Here is a 16,963-nt window from a genome sequence, read left to right as displayed (position 1 = left end):
ATTTACTACGTCTTTAGGACTCTGGCTTGTTCTGGTTTAGAGCAAGATGATTAATGCAAATACATATTACTTGAGATAACCATTTAGCAGCTAATTTAGCCAAATTTATTACAGCAGTTAGAGGTTTTTCATTTTAGCAGACGGAGACAAGGACATGCCAAAAGTGGGCAGCGTGGACGAGTGCACACTGCCCTCTAGTGGCCAGCCAGCTGGCGCGCTGCTGGGGGGAGTGCAGTCACTGAGATTCCTATCCAAGCGATAACAGCAGGTTGTGCACGTTTCCGGCATCCTTTTAAACCCTTCCCATCTATAGCACTTTATTCCAGGGGCTGATTTACTGCACTTTCCCCCCTTTTACTAGCTCAGGAGTACCCAGATACAAATCAAATCCATTTCAACCTGGCAAGATTTTGGTTAAAGTATCACTTTTAACATCTGCATTTTAAAGCTCTCTTTCCGTGGGTATTTAATGGCACCGTTTCACATTACTGATTGTTTTTACTTGTTCTTCATTTGGGGCCATATTTCAGAGTCTGTGCGGAGCTGTCACTCTGTTTAGCTCTAGCCAAGTCAATCCTGTGCCTCCCTTAGGCCAGCCTTTCTCTCTGACTTGGCAAGGGAATGTATTTTGTATTTGCTGAACGTTCAGCAAATTCTCCCCAGAATCTCCCAACTGACCCATGTAGATTTAGTTCATGCTATAAATTCTGTTCAACAGGATCAAAAGGCACCGATGTGTAAGGACACAGGTTGAGATGGCTTGCGCTGAGGTGAAATGATCAGACAGAGGGGGAAAGCATCTTCGGAACCATTCAGATATCCAGAATCGCAGAGGGGGCTACCTCGAAGCCATGAATAAATCACATCCAGATTTGCCTGTGGTCCCATCTGACGTCAAACCCTCCCTTGACAACATCCATGCCGCATTAAGCGTTCTGTGAGCCAGCAAGATCTTCAGTCCTGTTATCCTTCCTTTCACACCATGACTGCCCCAAATGGAATCAAGTCCTGCTACAAGCATAGTAACCCTAGCTCCAGAGCTGCCGCTCCACTGAATTGGTGATTTTATTTGTCCTACTAATGGCATTCTACATTAAGCATACAGAGGGGCACCCCTGACTCGGTGCGGGAACTCCTCTTTCTAAGCTTCAGATTTTGCAGAGATGATGATCATTTCACCCCAGTCTTAACATGCGATGCCTTCTGCTTTGTTTTTTCCACTAGTGCTGAATAAGGGCCAGTGTGTGACCAAGTACTACCGCTGGATGCAGAAGAACGGAGGCTACATCTGGATCCAGTCTAGCGCCACCATAGCGATTAACGCCAAGAACGCAAATGAGAAGAATATCATCTGGGTGAACTATCTTCTGAGGTATATTTCCAAATTCTTTCTCATTCCTGTCTCAGTTATAAAACATAAAGCCCGATGGTTAATAGCTGACATGTTGTATTATCTTTTGACAGTATCTGGTGTGGAATTATTTGGAAATTCTGCTTTTCTTTCCACAAGAGTCAAAGAAATGGGAAAGGATCAAAGTTATGTCAGTAGGGACTTCCAGGGCAGACCTGTGAACTGTTCAACAGTTCTTGGTCAGCCCACATTTGGGCGGCTTTGCAGAAGTTTCTTTGGTTTCCCCACAATCATTCGGGCCAGATAAAGAACACAGATGTTTGCCTCCAGTGGAAACATTCAAAAAGCATCTCCTTCTCCCCGACACACTCTCATACTCATGCACTCCAACCCCTGCAAAAATGGTGTGAAAGGGGATGGGGAAGAAGTGGCAGAGTGCACTATATTCCTCCTGTATCCCATCCCTTTGAAGCCCTGAGCATATTACATAGGGTTAGATTCCTCAAGCACTCGTTTAGGTAAGTCAAGGGAATCACTTCACAAGAATCGAGACAGTTTCAGTATACAGATGAAGGAGTCTTCTTTTGCCTGCTCTGTGATCTCAGGCAAGAGTGACCGCTACTTGAATGCATCCTCAAATTTATATCCATTAATGCAGCCAAGCTCAACAGCTTCCTGAATTCCAGTGTGCAACACCATTCCTCTCCCCTTCCTCAAATGCTTGCTGCCTATGCATTCAGACAAGCACCACGGTAACCAAGACGAACAGCCTGGGTGGTCTGCATCTGGGCACAAGCTGTCTAAGATCTTCTCCACCAATCCTGCTAGGAAATTCTCCAACTGCCCAGCCTGGCTCCCTCCCACCACCGTCATTCCAGTCTTTGGTTTCTCTTGGCCTAAAGCCACCAAGCAGGGCCCACACATGGCCTTAGGAGGTGAACTGCCAGTAGGTTTTCTGAATGGAAGTTGTTGCCCTCTGGCTGATAATCTCAACAGGGAGTACCCGAATCCCGTTTTGCTTTGAGACTGAGAAGCTGACAGCCGTGGCCCATCAGCATGCTGACCCTTCAGTGTGTTCGCCTCCACTGGTGACTTGAAGGCATGAATGTGCTTGCTCCCAATAGCATATCAATCAGACACTAATGATTATTGCTCTGGCTTTAATGTGTACCACTTAGAAGAGTCTTCATTCATCTACTTTCTTTTTCCTTTTTTTGACCTCTTCTACTCTACATTAAGTCTCTCTAAAGGTAAAAGTATGAGTATTTAATGGGGCTTTCTCCAAAGCCTGCTTTTCATGCAAACTATGCTCTGTAATACACCCAAGGTGGGTTCTGCTTTCAGGGAATTCTTTTACTTAGAGGTTTATGGAATAGTCACTCTAGGCAATGCAGAAGGTTATAAAAACTCACATGCCAAAGAAAAAACAGAATAAGGTATTGTGGCATTGATGTTCATTGGCTAGGCAAAAATGGTGTTGTGCCAGGGAGATCCATTATTCTTAAAACTTAGATGTTAGTGGGACTTCCCTGGTCCATGCTGCAACTAAAGATCCTGGGTGCCGCAACGAAGAACCAGTACAGCCAAACAAATAAATAAAAATAAATATTAAAAACACTAGACATTAGTAAGAGGGACACAGAAGTCTGAAAGATGGCTGTCCCCCTGCGGCTGGAACCTCGGGAGCTAAACTCATCCCATGGTTGTTCACCTGATTCAGGGAGATTTCTTCCCATGTGGATCTTACGGCCTCATCAGCCTCATGACTTCCTACTCTGCCCCCAAACAGAGGAACAGGGAGGGTTAGGAAGAGGTCAGTCTGTGCTCCTCTGGAGCAACACTCTCGGTCCAGATGAGGATTATACGGAACAGGCTCATGAGCATTGGTTGCTCCTGTTCCACCCAGTTCCATCTGGAGAGGAAGGAAGCAATTTGGGTATCAAAGACCAGCCTCCTGGCTCAAAAAGCCTCAGCCTCAGGCCAGCCAGACCTGTTTCTGCAGACCTGAAGACTCCCCGTGGGTTCACTACTAGAAGATTGTCCGTCAGGGCAGCTGGACCACAGGAGGCTGAAAAAGATGAGCTCCAGCGAGAGGGAGGACCCCCAAGTCAGACACCCACCAGGATCACTTCCTCGCCTGGAGGTCTACAAAGACAGGCCTTGGCCTTGGCCAGACAGCAACTACTGAAGTTGGCTTTTCCCTCCCATCTTCTTATCCTTTGCTCCTCCCTGAGCAGTATTTTCCTGCTCCCTCTCCTAGCCAGAGTCCCTCACTTCTGGGCCCCCTCTAGGCTTGCAGTTCCCTGTTCTGAAATTACTTCAGTCATCTCCTCCAGTCTTCTTCCTACGCCCTTACAACACATGGTAGAAGACTGCGTAAGGGTTAAGACCACCTTCCCACCTTCAGCTCAGCTAGAGAAGGCTCTGCTGCTGATGCTAATTCACACTAAGGAGTAAATGCTAAATGCCCGATCATTTATCTTAGAGAATTAATGCCACCCTCCCCACCCCCCACCCTGGGGATATTGGCGACTGTAGAGCAGTTACTGAAACAGTGCCTCTTTGATACAGGAATTTCACTAGAAATGAGCTAGGGAGCCAGTAATCATCAATGGTAGGTGTCTGGCTGACTGGCCATGATATCAACAGGAGGACAGAAGAGGGCATTCTCCATGTGGAGGAAAGAGGCTTTCCTTGTACCTTCAGATTACGGTAGCCTATCCTGCTTGGGTGCTGGGCTGGCCTTGGAGTGGCATTTCATGAAGATCGCTAGCTCAGACTGACCGAACATACTCCCTTTTCCAGGAGAGGCATTCTTCTGAATTAAAAATGGAGCAAAAATTAAGCACTTTTGTGCAGATGGGGTTAGATCTATTCTGTTAGGGCCTCTCTCACACTGGGACTCTCCCCACTGCAATCAGATTCCAGCTAACAAGCCACAGGTGTACACCACATGAGCAGATGAAACTGTGATTGTAATGGGTGTGTTGACAGTTCAGTAGCCATAATCCACGCAGCCCAAAGTGCACCTGTGCATCTGTCGGATCGTTAGGCGCTGGCGGCTCTGCCCCCACTACCCCTGTCCCCCTCCCCACACACACACAGCCTCAGAGCCATCTGAACAGCTGAGGAGCTCCATCAAGGAGCCAACACAAGGGTACTGAAACAATGGCCTCGTTAGGAGCCCAGTAGGCAGGGGGACGAACTGGTGAGGGTACTCCGCGCATCCTCCGTTCCCCCAGGTGTGAGACGGGGTGGAATGTTAAGCAGCAGTTCCCTGGCCCCCAGTGGTATCTGATTATTTAAAAGCTTTTCAGTGGCTTTCATGTGGCATTTGGGTATTCAATCATTGTAGCAAGGTGCACCTGTACCCCAGCCATGCAATCCAAGCTTCTATAAAAGTCCTGTGATGAGCTGAGAAATTATTTCATGGTTAGTCTTCCAAACTCTCTGAGGTCCCCAAAGTTTGCGGCACGGAAGTGGAAAAAGGATGGTCAAAAGCAAGCCATCCCGAATGGGTGTGTGCACTCCTGATGAACGCCTCCCTCCCCCACAGCAACCCCGAGTACAAGGACACCCCAATGGACATCGCACAGCTCCCCCACCTGCCGGAGAAAACTTCGGAGTCCTCGGAGACCTCCGACTCTGAGTCAGACTCTAAAGACACCTCAGGTATTACAGGTATTACAACTTCTCCATGTTCTGCGGTTAAGGCTTGCCTTTCCAAACATGAGGGGTGGGCAACGGCCAGAGGGCCATCATCTGAATGAAACAACTGGTCAAATTTTATATACAGAAGTCAGTCATGTCAAGGTATTACTGAGCCTTTCTCAACACACATATGTATATATACTTATATACCACTACATACATATGTACACATTATATATGTGTGTGCACATGTATAAAACACACACACTTATGTATGTGGTATTATATAAATATATTCATGTATATGGGCTTCCCTGGTGCCTCAGATGGTAAAGAATCTGCCTGCAATGTGAGAGACCTCGGTTTGATCCCTGGGTTGGGAAGATCCCCAGGAGAAGGGAATGGCAACCCAACCTAGTATTCTGGCCTGGAGAATTCCTAGACAAAGCAGGCTGGTGGGCTACAGTCCACTGGATTCCCAAGAGTCGGACAGGAATGAGTGACTAACACACACATGCTGCTGCTGCTGCGAAGTCGCTTCAGTCGTGTCCGACTCCGTGCGACCCCATAGACGGCAGCCCACCAGGCTCCCCTGTCCCTGGGATTCTCCAGGCAAGAACACTGGAGTGGGTTGCCATTTCCTTCTCCAATGCATGAAAGTGAAAAGTGAAAGTGAAGTCGCTCAGTCATGTCCAACTCTTATATGTAAAACTATATATATATATGCATGTTGCTATATATTAATACACATAGCTATATTATACACAAATATACAGAGACTGATTGATTTAGCCATCATTTAATGTCAGCCCTCCATATGGAAGAAGCCCTGCCCTAACCCCATAGCGAGCTCCACCCTCTTTACCAGAGCAGACAGCAGGGCTATCTTTGTTGCTCCAAGACAGACTGTGATTTGAGCCCCAAATGTTCACATGCTCACCAAGCTGGGATGGAACCCCTAAAGTGGGATACTCAATGGCATCAGTAACTGACTCTTTCTGTGTGCTGGACTGTTAGTCATTTTCTGAATCTACGCTGAATAAATCCACGCTTTCCCTTTCCTAGTTATTTTGGGAAGCAGACTGAATAGTTCTTTGGAACACAGAAAAGTTAACATAAAAATTTACTTTTCCTCCAATCCCCAGTTCCCTTCTACAGGCACACATAGATCCAGGGAGCACATAACTCAGAGAATTTACAACTGCAAAAATTCCTTCTAACCCAACCTTTTCTGCTAAATAAAGGAAAGCCAGAGTAAGTGACGTGATATGCCCAAGGTTCCAGTCCAGGCTGCCATCCAAAACCATGTAGCAGAGCCATGAAACCGGCATCATCCCTAAATGTTTTGAGGTTATATTACTAAGAAAACTTATCCTCCCTAAAATGTGGCAGATGACTAGGGCTCTCCCACACAAGCCCCATCCATTGGGAACCTGCTCCTGTGAACACATATCCCTCTACTCCAGACAGCCCCAGGGAGGCAGGAGGAGGTGAGGAGGCTCTTGAAAGTTTTCTGCATTCATTTGAGGGTCTTCACTAGGGCAGAGTTCCAGAACAGACAATCTCTGCTCCTTATTTATACAGTATATAGCAGTGAACCAAAAAGACAAAAATTCCCCTGCCCTGTGGAGTTTGTATTCCAGTTGGGGGGGAAGACAATAAAAATAAAACACACAAATGAATCAGATGACATTCAGTGCTCTGAAGAATAACAACTCTAGGAATAGACAGTATGATTTTCGATAAGGAGCAAATATTTGCCAGTAGAAAACTCACACCCCTTCGGGAGGTCACCTTGCAAATCATCATTTTCCTGTGCCACTGACACCTTATTCCACGTTATGCACGCTGATTCCCCGAGTATTTTTTGCAGAACTTCTCAAACGTTAAGGTGCCTAAGAATCACCTGGGTATCCTGTTCAAATGAAGGATCCCATTCAGTAGCTCTGGGTGGACGCCTAGGATTCTGCATTTGGAACAAGCCTCCAGGTGATGGGGCCCGTGCTCTGGGAGTCACTCCCCCACCCCCCATAACCTCGGTGCTCATGAGAGAGAAAGCCAAGGCTTGAAGTTTCCAAAGTGGTGGAGAGAGCAGCAGCTCAGGATGGGACAAGACACCCAGCCCTCCCCTCCCCCGCCCCCGCAGGTGAGAGGTGCGCGTTGTGCGGCTAACCTGACATCCTCCTGTGTCTCCCCCCACACAGAGGACAACGAGAACTCCAAGTCCGACGAGAAGGGGAACCAGTCGGAGAACAGCGAAGACCCGGAGCCCGACCGCAAGAAGTCAGGCAACACGTGCGACGACGACATGCACTGCAATGACGACGGCCACAGCTGCAGCAACCCGGACAGCCGCGACAGTGACGACAGCTTCGAGCATTCGGACTTTGAGAACCCCAAGGCGGCCGAGGACGGCGGCGGGGGCGGCTTCGGCGCGCTGGGCCGGATGCAGATCAAGGTGGAGCGCGGCTACGTGGAGAGCGAGTCGGACCTGCGGCTGCAGGACTGCGAGTCGCTGTCGTCGGACAGCGCCAAGGACTCGGACAGCGCGGGCGAGGCGGGCGCGCAGGCCTCCAGCAAGCACCAGAAGCGCAAGAAGCGGCGGAAACGGCAGAAGGGCGGCAGCGCCAGCCGCCGGCGCCTGTCCAGCGCGTCGAGCCCGGGCGGACTGGACGCCGGCCTGGTGGAGCCCCCGCGGCTGCTGTCGTCCCCCAACAGTGCCTCGGTGCTCAAAATCAAGACCGAGATCTCGGAACCCATCAACTTTGACAACGACAGCAGCATCTGGAATTACCCGCCCAACCGGGAGATCTCCCGGAACGAGTCGCCCTACAGCATGACCAAGCCCCCCAGCTCCGAGCACTTCCCGTCCCCGCCGGGCGGCGGCGCGGGCGCCGGGGGGCTGCACGTGGCCATCCCGGACTCGGTCCTCACCCCGCCCGGCGCCGACGGCACCTCCTCCTCCGCCACCGCCCGCAAGACTCAGTTCGGCACGTCGGCCCCCGCGGCCTTGGCCCCCGTCGCCTCCGACCCACTGTCGCCCCCACTGTCAGCGTCCCCGCGGGACAAGCACCCCGGGGGCGGGAGCGGGAACGGGAACGGCGGGGGTGGTCCGGGCACTGCCAACTCCTTGCTGTACACCGGGGACCTGGAGGCTCTGCAGAGGTTGCAGGCGGGCAACGTCGTGCTGCCACTGGTGCACAGGGTGACCGGGACCCTGGCGGCCACCAGCACGGCCGCACAGAGGGTCTACACCACGGGCACCATCCGCTACGCCCCCGCCGAGGTGACCCTGGCCATGCAAGGCAACCTGCTGCCCAACGCGCACGCTGTTAACTTCGTGGACGTTAACAGCCCGGGCTTCGGCCTCGACCCCAAGACGCCCATGGAGATGCTCTACCACCACGTGCATCGGCTCAACATGTCGGGACCGTTCGGCGGCGCAGTGAGCGCGGCCGGCCTGACGCAGATGCCGGCCGGCAACGTGTTCACCACGGCGGAGGGACTCTTCTCCACGCTGCCCTTCCCGGTCTACAGCAACGGCATCCACGCGGCACAGACTCTGGAGCGCAAGGAGGACTGAGCGGCGCCCCCTGGCGGCCTGGCGGGGGGCTCCGCCCGCCCCCGGAGGCATCGTCGGCGTTTTCGTTTAGACCTTTGATTCTAGCACTTTGAATTCGAGCAGGTCAGCATCTTCTCTTCGCCACGACGGTCCCCGTTCCACCCCCTTTTCTTTCTTTCACTGGACTCATTCTTTCCTGTAAAAAGATATTTTTTATTTTTGGGGCCTTCAGAGGGTCAGACGACCGGTTGCCTGCCCTTTTGTCTTCTTCTGAGATGTGTGTTGGGTTGTTTTGCTCTCTTTTGCATCTTTATTGAGATGTCTTTCATGTGTATATGCCTCTGCCATAGAATACTCAGTCTTGTGGTCAAGAGATTTCTCAAGTGACAACCATTGGGTGTTCTTCGTAAAGATCTTGATATGATCAAGATTGAAAGAGACAAGCATAAACAATGTGCCCTGTTTGACTAAGTCAAATGAAATGGGGTGGTGTTTTGTTTCTGTTCCTGATTCCTTTGAAAATAGGGGGATAGCATTTTAGAATTTTATGCAGAATTTAATTCTCTTTTTATGGTTAAGATTTTAAGATTTTCTTACTTGCACATAAAAATAATTTGGGTTCTTAAGCTTAATTTCTGGCCTGTGACTAGAATGTTTAAAAACAAAAAGTTGGACTAAATGTTAATTACTGAAACATTAACTTAATTTCTAAAACCATGGTGCTATCATTTATTAATCTGTAATGTCTTCATACAAAATGCAGCTCCTGGGCTGGGTTTTGGAAAAAACAAACAAAAAGTGTGTTCTGTCCTGGTCTGGAGTCCATTGCTGCAGTCTCCTTGGTTAGTTAAGACAAAGCCCTCATTAACGTTTGCTGCAGGACTTAAAATTTACCTCCCAACTAACAAACATAGCCTCACATTAAATTTAATGGGTCAGGAAAGCCCTTTTTAAAAGGGTTTTTGGAAAACTCAATCAAACTGACTTGAGGAGCAGTTTAGGTACATTCTGCCTTTTGTTGAGCTTTTTTTTCTTTCCTTTTCTCAGTCTAACTGAGGCTAATTTTTACAACTTCAATAACACTTCAGAGTAAAAGAAGGAAAAAATATTTAACTTTTTTTTTTTCATTTCTTGCTTAAAAAAAAGGAAGGTTGTATTTGTATTTTGGGGGACTGATTTGATGGATTTTTTTTTTCCCCTTTGGTTCTTTTATATCTAGGTTGGAACCAATAAGTTTTAAAACTAATGAATGGGTTAAAATAAGCTTCAAACAGATAACTGCAACTGAAAACTGCACATTAAGTTAAAAAAAAAAAGAAAAAAAAGAAAAAGGAAAAAAATATCCTATTTTGTCTTCGTTGCCAGAAATCAGTGTAGTGTCAAACACTCCAAATGACTGTCAAGTATAAATTCTTCTTCCACTCCATTTTTGGCAGCTGTTTGTTAAGGCATCTAATAACAGATGTGAGAACTGTAATGTGTGCGCTGTGTACGTGTCCTTGGCCGTCAGTCCATTGCAGTTTCAATGTGTGTTTCTATATGCGGTATATACTAAGCTAATGTAGTTGTTTTGTCCTTTGTCTTCTCTGTGCTCTATCTCTAGTCTGGAGTGGTACAGTCCCATTCCTGCAGTCCTAGTGAATCAGTGATTCTTGGGGGTTAGTGATTTTTGTGTGGTGGCCTTCCTCTGTAACGTCACCCTACGCTGCTTCTACTGTCTGTGACTCTTCCGTTTCACTTCTTACGATTCCTGCTGTTGCTTTACTGGTGTATATTCTCCTGACCTCTCCCCTTTCTTTCCCTCTCTCTCGTCTCCCCTTTTCCTGCCTCGTCTCCCCACCACCCCAACTTCTCCCAAACCTTTTTCATTCTCAGAGATAAAAAGACTCTTAACTAGCTCAAGGTTAATGGAGCCATTTTTTCCCACAACGGAATTCTGGGTACGACTCTTTCTTCTGCAGTGCCACGCAACGCACTGAAGAATAACGCTCAGATGTATGAAACAAATTGATGCCATATAGCCTCAGTTGTTAACATTCCCAGAGTCCCTTGTGCTCTACCTATAAGCAGTGGGTGCTTTTCTTTGGTTTCTTTCCAGGTTGGCTGATGGAGCAATATATAAAGCAATTTACCAGTGAGACAGAAAATTATTTCAAAGGTCAACCAACATTTTTTAAAAACAAAAGGGGGGGGGGGGGATGGACTATAGAATTGTCATATATATTTGTTTATGTGTGCAATGCTAATAGAGTAACTCGGCTGTCCTTTGAATATCACTGTGTTGAGTGGATTCCTTCTGGCCCTCTGATTCCATGAGTTGGGCCCAAACCACTGTGGAATAGTAACAAAAAAAAGAAGTTTAATGCCACAAATTTTAATAGCGAGTGCTTACTTGAAGGATCTGAGTAGTTTTAGAAGGTGAAGAAGGCCAATCATGAAATTTAAAGATTAATTTTGGAAGCTCTACTCTAGCTATCGAACAATCAAAGGAACGCACCTATCAGCTACAAAGAACAGCTAGACAGCTATTGTTTTTTTTCCTTTCTTTTATAAATGTTTCTGTGTTGTGTCAGAATGATTTCTGGTGATTTAAACTAACAGATAATCACAGCTGCTGTCTAAATCCATAGTGTTAAAATTACAAAATGAAAAAAAAAAAAAAACTTCATTACCTGTGAAGCCTGTGTCTGTGTTTTTAACTATTTCTTGTACAAATATATGAAAACTTTTATGAGGAGACTGGTGCCAAGTAGCTGAATAATGGGGAAAGGGATATTCTGTTCGTAAAAATCTTAGCAGTGTTACCAACTCTACAATATATATATAAAAAAATTAAAACGTTACAAAGCGACAGCTATGGTACATTTGTTTTGTGTGAAGCTAACCCTGACCTAACTTCCTGAGTGCCTGGCTTATTTTGAAACATTTTTTTTCATTGACCATTGATAATGCTGCAAATCAGAAATGTACATACTTCATTTACAACAGGGTTCTTTTTATACTTTTGTAGATTCTCATACATGTCACATACATGGTTGTCTTTATGTAACTTAATTTTTCATCCGCAGGTGCCATTTTCATAATAAACTTCTCTTGGATTTGTTACTATCTGGCATCATTTCTTTTACATGTAACCATCCTAACTAATGAATGCTGGTAGTATTTGTTTAAGCAGGTACCTTGGTCATTATTCTTTATTTAAAAAAAAAAAAAAGAAAAAATTTTTAAAGCATCCATATTTTTGCTAGTTTTGGACGAAATGCATAGCTTGTGTACCGATGAGGCTGACAAGGCACAGATTAAGATGCTAATCCAAATACTACACCAAACTTGCAACCATCCTAAATTTTCAGCTACCCAAACTCATTGTCATATGAGCATTGCTATGCACATTATCAAAGCTGAACAAAAGGCCTGCAACATTAACCACTATGGGAAGTGTGCATTTTTTTCTTGATTAATGCAGAGTAAGTGGTGACAGTTTTCATACATTAATCATTCAAAATGCACTCGATATTTTCATTTATTACAAGCTGTAATGTATAACCAACTGTTCCATTGCTTATAGCTTCTCTTTATACTAAATATGTATTTTCTTTCTCCAGACAAGCCAAGTAAGTCATGATTGTGCTGTGTTATTGGGTAGGTCAGCACCCAGCCTGTCCCACTTTGAGGCAGGTCAGCTGGCTAACTCTAAAAAATAAACAAAGGGGAAAAAACTTCAGCTGTTACCTAAAAGTTAAGGATGCAGGTGGGTCACCTGTTAAGTCTGTGCACTCCAGAAAATGAAGACATGGATGGGTTGAGCGGAAAGAAAAGGTAAATACTTTGTCCAAAATCTCCCGACTATTGTAAATATCATGTCCTACTTTGAGTCTCCTGTGACATTTGCCAATTCAAGGGTACTTTTGGTTAATGGAGAATTGCTTCAGACTGGTGGATATGGTAATGTGGTTATGGCTGTGGGTCTCTAGATCTCTTCAGTAGGCCCCTTCTGGATCCCTGGAAATAAGTACTTAGAAATAGGAAGACAGTGACTGAGAATACAGAACTGGGCTCTCTCAACTACTTTGCCAAAATGTATCTTTCCCTTTGGCTCTTGAGAGTCAGAATTTAGTAGAGCAAGATTGAAAAGCATACAAATTGATGCAGCTGGAAACACAATCCGGAACAGTTGACAGTGAGTGTTGAAGCCAGCTTACCCAAGGCACTCTCTCGCAAGATGTTGACAGAGCTGGCGCTTAGCTGTGAGTTGTGGCTTCCAGAGCTTTGCATGGGGGAGGGTCTACCAAGGCAGAGGGCTGACTCTCTGTTAGCCCAGTGATGAAGTTGGTTGGCCATAACCCTTTAATTCTGGACACCCCTTCAGCCCTGAGATCTGGAGCTAGCAGCAGTTGGGAGTTGAAAAGGGGAAGTCAGACATGGTGATGGGTGAATTGAAACCCTCACAATATTTGGAGTTTCTGCAATAGCAATGGTAGAAATCCTGGATTCTTACAAGCTCAAGCATCCTTAGTATCAAGTTTCCTGTCCTTTATTTTTACCCACCCATGCTAAAAGTCTGTCACAATGAAATAAAGAACATTTCTTAGCCAAAAAAAGAAGAAGTGAGCTCTGGGCACAGACCCCTGACAATAGGGCCATCCTGCCACTTCCCCAGCCAAGTGGCTGCCAGCCAAATGCCCTGAGCTCCCCAGAAGCTCCCCCAGGAACTCTTCCCTCACCCGGCTGGCAGCAAGCCACTTTGTCAAGGCTTCAGTGTGCAAGTAATGGACAGAGCAGGGATCTAAGGCCAGCTCTCCGTATCTCTTCTTCCCAACTGATACCACTACTTATTTATTTGACAATGAGGAACAATAACAACAGAAAGTAGCAAGCAGGACCAGAGGGAAGACATGCTTTCATGTGAGCATAAAGAAACTGGTCTTAGGGGACGTCTTTGGTGGTCCAGTGGCTAAGACTGCATACTCCCAATGCAAGGGTCCCAGGTTCAATCCCCTGCTCAGGGAACTAGATTCCATGGGCCACAACTAATAGTCCCTAGGCCACAAATAAAGATCCTGAATGTGGCAACTAAGACTCAGTGTAGTCAAATAAATTAAAAAAAAAAACTAGTTAGTCCTTTTGGACTATAACTCTTACCCATCTTTGCATACCCCTAGACAAAGCATATTTATGTTAACCATATTTAAAACAATTTGAAACCAAATTGGCCTATGCATTGCATTGAAAGTAAGAGATCATGTATATTTTCAAGCCCAGAAGAGTCTGTTCAAGCCAAGAAGATTGTTATCCATGTTCAAAAACATGTATACCTGTGGCAGATTCATTTTGATATTTGGCAAAACTAATACAATTATGTAAAGTTTAAAAATAAAATTAAATTAAAATAAAAAAAAAAAGAAAGAGTGAAGGACTTGGGGAGAGAAGGAGGAATAGCTTTGCTAAAGTTTCATTTCATGTAATGAAAAAAAGCAAACCTTGTTCATGAGCATGATTCCCAAAGAATGATGACAACTAGCGGGCTTAAGAAACAATTCTGGGATGCTAAGGTAAGTTAACACCCTTAGATGCTTCTGCTTTTCTGTATCTCCTAGGAAACCATTGTAAAGAATGGGGCTGACCTGGTAGATTCACCACAGACACAAATCAGGGCTTGTTCATTTTCATGTATCCTCTACAGCCTAGCTCAATGATTTATGAATAGTCTTGGCTCGGTGAAGATCTACTGAACACTGATGGATGAAGACACATTGAAAAATAAAGATGAAACGTGACTTGTCAAGAGACAGAGATTCTGTGAGAAATGTCCATGTGGTTTGGCAGGATGACTTTGAGTTTCCACCAAGAAAAGAATGGCAAAATGGATAAGGCAGCAAGTTCATTCATTCCTGCCTTCTTGGGTAGTCCATATGGCTGGCCCAGGGTTGGCCATCAAGAAATGTTGGTTGGAGGATGTGTGTGTGCATCCACAATACTATTTAATCTGTATTCAAGAGTAAGTCAGGTACCACGAATAAAGAAAGGAGAAAGAGGAAAGAGCCCATGCAGTTAATAACTGACTTAGTAAACGTTGACATCACAGCCCGTGGACAGCTAGACCAGTGGATCTTAGATTCACCAGAAGGTATCCCTTAATAGTGTACCCTCACAGATGAGTGGTGAGCTATCTAAACTCAGTCATCATCCAGAGACTGCTAGCAACCGAGAGAAACTCTCTCGTGTAGAAATCACACCTCCCTAATTCTAGTGCTAAGGGTCCTTCCGGCCTTATAGATTAATATACTTAGAAGGTGTTGAACTGAAACCTTCCCTCTGGAGTTACACAGACTAAATCTCAACCCTCTGCCATCTGAGTGGTTTCCAAATATGTGAAGATGGATATCAGAGTTTCAGTAAATCTCTAGGGTAACTGTCACCTGTTCTTTTCACGGCTCCTCCAATGGCACTGTGGGGGATCCCTCTGCCATCCTAGTCACCCTCATCTGGGTGTACCAGGATCTGTCAAGCCCCCATACTGGTTTCCTAGGGCCAGCTTACAGCCACCAACTGGGTGCTGGCTCCAAACACCAGAAATTTATTCTCTCCCAATTCTGAAGACCTGAAGTCTGAATTCAAGGTGTCATGAAGCTTGATTCCTTCTGAAGGGCTCTGATGGAGAGTCTGCTCCTTGCTTCTCTCCTACTTTCTGCTGGGGACCAGCCCTCCTGGGCATTCCACGACACATCACTCTGATCTCCCTGTCGCTGCATCTTCATACGGAGTTCTCTCCACCAGGTGCGTCTCTCCTTTTCCAATAAGGACACAGTCATATTGGATTAGAGCCCATCGGACACCCATAGGGCCTCATCTTAATTAGTTGCACCTGCAAAGACCCTACCCTGAGAAGGAAATGGCATTAAGGCCACATGCTGAGGTACAAGGGGTTAGACGTCAAGTCTTTGGAGGATGCTATTCAACCCATAACAGCCCCTTTTAAAACATGGCACCCTGGGTCAATCACAGGGCTCCAGATGTTGTTTGGTGTCTGCCTGGGCTACAAGTCCTATTACAGCTCCTGCTCAAGACTCTGAGCTTTTAATTAAAATAGACTGAACCTAAAGTCACTTCTTAGCAGCCAAACCAAATTGTTATTTCATCTTGAGCCTCTAGTCAACCAGAACACCTTGGTCTTTTCACAAAGCTTTGATAAGGTCTCCCACCTCCAATACGTATATAGCCCTCATGTAATGCTGGCATGTTCTTAGGGGAAAAGCAGTTTAAGGAAAGAAGTTCCCTCATTCCTGAGGCATGGAAGGTGAGCAAGGCTCTGTCCCTATGAAAACATTGCTCATTTTCATTGTACGCTATGTACCCTCCAAGACATCTTCACCCAGGCCTGCTAGAGAGGAGAGACCTGGCCCCAACCTTTGTGAAGTCTGAAAGTGAAAGTGTTAGTCATTCAGTCATGTCCAACTCCTTTGCCACCCCATGAACTGTAGCCTGCCAGGCTCCTCTGTCCATGGGATTCTCCAAGCAAGAATACTAGAGTGGGTAGCTATTCCCTTCTCCAGGGGATCTGAAACCTGGGATAGAAGCACATAATACATCCGTAACAAATTCCCAGTGGGTTACTCTCTTGTGAATAAACTGAGGCAGGGAAAAAACAACCATGAGAAGGAAATGGAAAGAATTAAAGAAACTACCGCTCCAGCTCCTGTGAAGCTCCTGTTTCACAGGAGCAGAACTGGAGCAAGATGCCAAGATTGCTGATATGTACGTGTAAAATCATCCACTCAAAAGTCAGATATAAATCATGAGGCCAAACTCATCAACTTTCTGAAAATGGGTAGACCTCCTTTCGGACCTCCTTTCATGGACCAAAATCAAAGCGATTAGTGTAAGATTGTCTTGTACTTTCCCAGGGACAAAGCACAGTTGTTTTTCGTTCTGTTCATTTCTCTACTGACAGCCACGAGATACACCAATAGGAGTGACCCAGATAATGTTCCTCTGTTGAAAATTTTCTAGGATAAAATTAATTTGTTTTAAAAATAATATATGCAAATCTCTAAAGCCACTTTAAGGGGGAAAAAAGGAGCAGCGGGTAAGGAGGTGGCTCTTCCTTGTACTGAAGGAGTTCTTAGATTTATAGCAGAAGTGTCAGAAACAGGATGCAATATTCCTGTGAACCCCCTACCTCCCCCCAAACAAAACCATTATACCCTTGATGAATTATTGACTTTAGAGTTTTATCTGTGCCATGAATAATCACAAACTTGGGAGTCTCAGGGCACAGTTCATAAACAAATAATTATATCACAATGATAATTTTTCAGGAATTACAACATCAATCATGGCCATGTTATTATCAAGTACATTTTCTGGTCGCCTCTATTCATCAAACCCTCCTCCCTCTC

At 45.8% G+C, this 16,963-nt stretch overlaps 1 protein-coding gene across 5 annotated transcripts in view; it reads left to right on the top strand.

The window, feature by feature from the left end:
* Positions 1-11,667, top strand: part of NPAS3 (neuronal PAS domain protein 3) — a 964,678-nt gene extending 953,011 nt beyond the window's left edge. For 3 of the 5 annotated variants that reach the window (XM_025271193.3, XM_044933429.2, XM_044933428.2), the window contains 3 exons: positions 1,225-1,372; positions 4,908-5,032; positions 7,207-11,667. In XM_025271193.3, coding sequence (XP_025126978.1) covers positions 1,225-1,372; positions 4,908-5,032; positions 7,207-8,585 — 1,652 coding nt within the window. In that variant the 3' untranslated portion in view covers positions 8,586-11,667. The remainder of the gene's footprint in view (positions 1-1,224; positions 1,373-4,907; positions 5,033-7,206) is intronic. The other 2 variants (XM_025271190.3, XM_044933430.2) reach the window with 1 other exon arrangement.
* The last annotated feature ends 5,296 nt before the right edge of the window (positions 11,668-16,963 follow it).

The sequence above is a fragment of the Bubalus bubalis genome, chromosome 20 (assembly GCF_019923935.1).
Source record: "Bubalus bubalis isolate 160015118507 breed Murrah chromosome 20, NDDB_SH_1, whole genome shotgun sequence".
Taxonomy (NCBI): Eukaryota; Metazoa; Chordata; class Mammalia; order Artiodactyla; family Bovidae; genus Bubalus; species Bubalus bubalis.
Note: the sequence above shows the minus strand (reverse complement) of the source record. Positions and strands in the feature narration are given on the sequence as shown.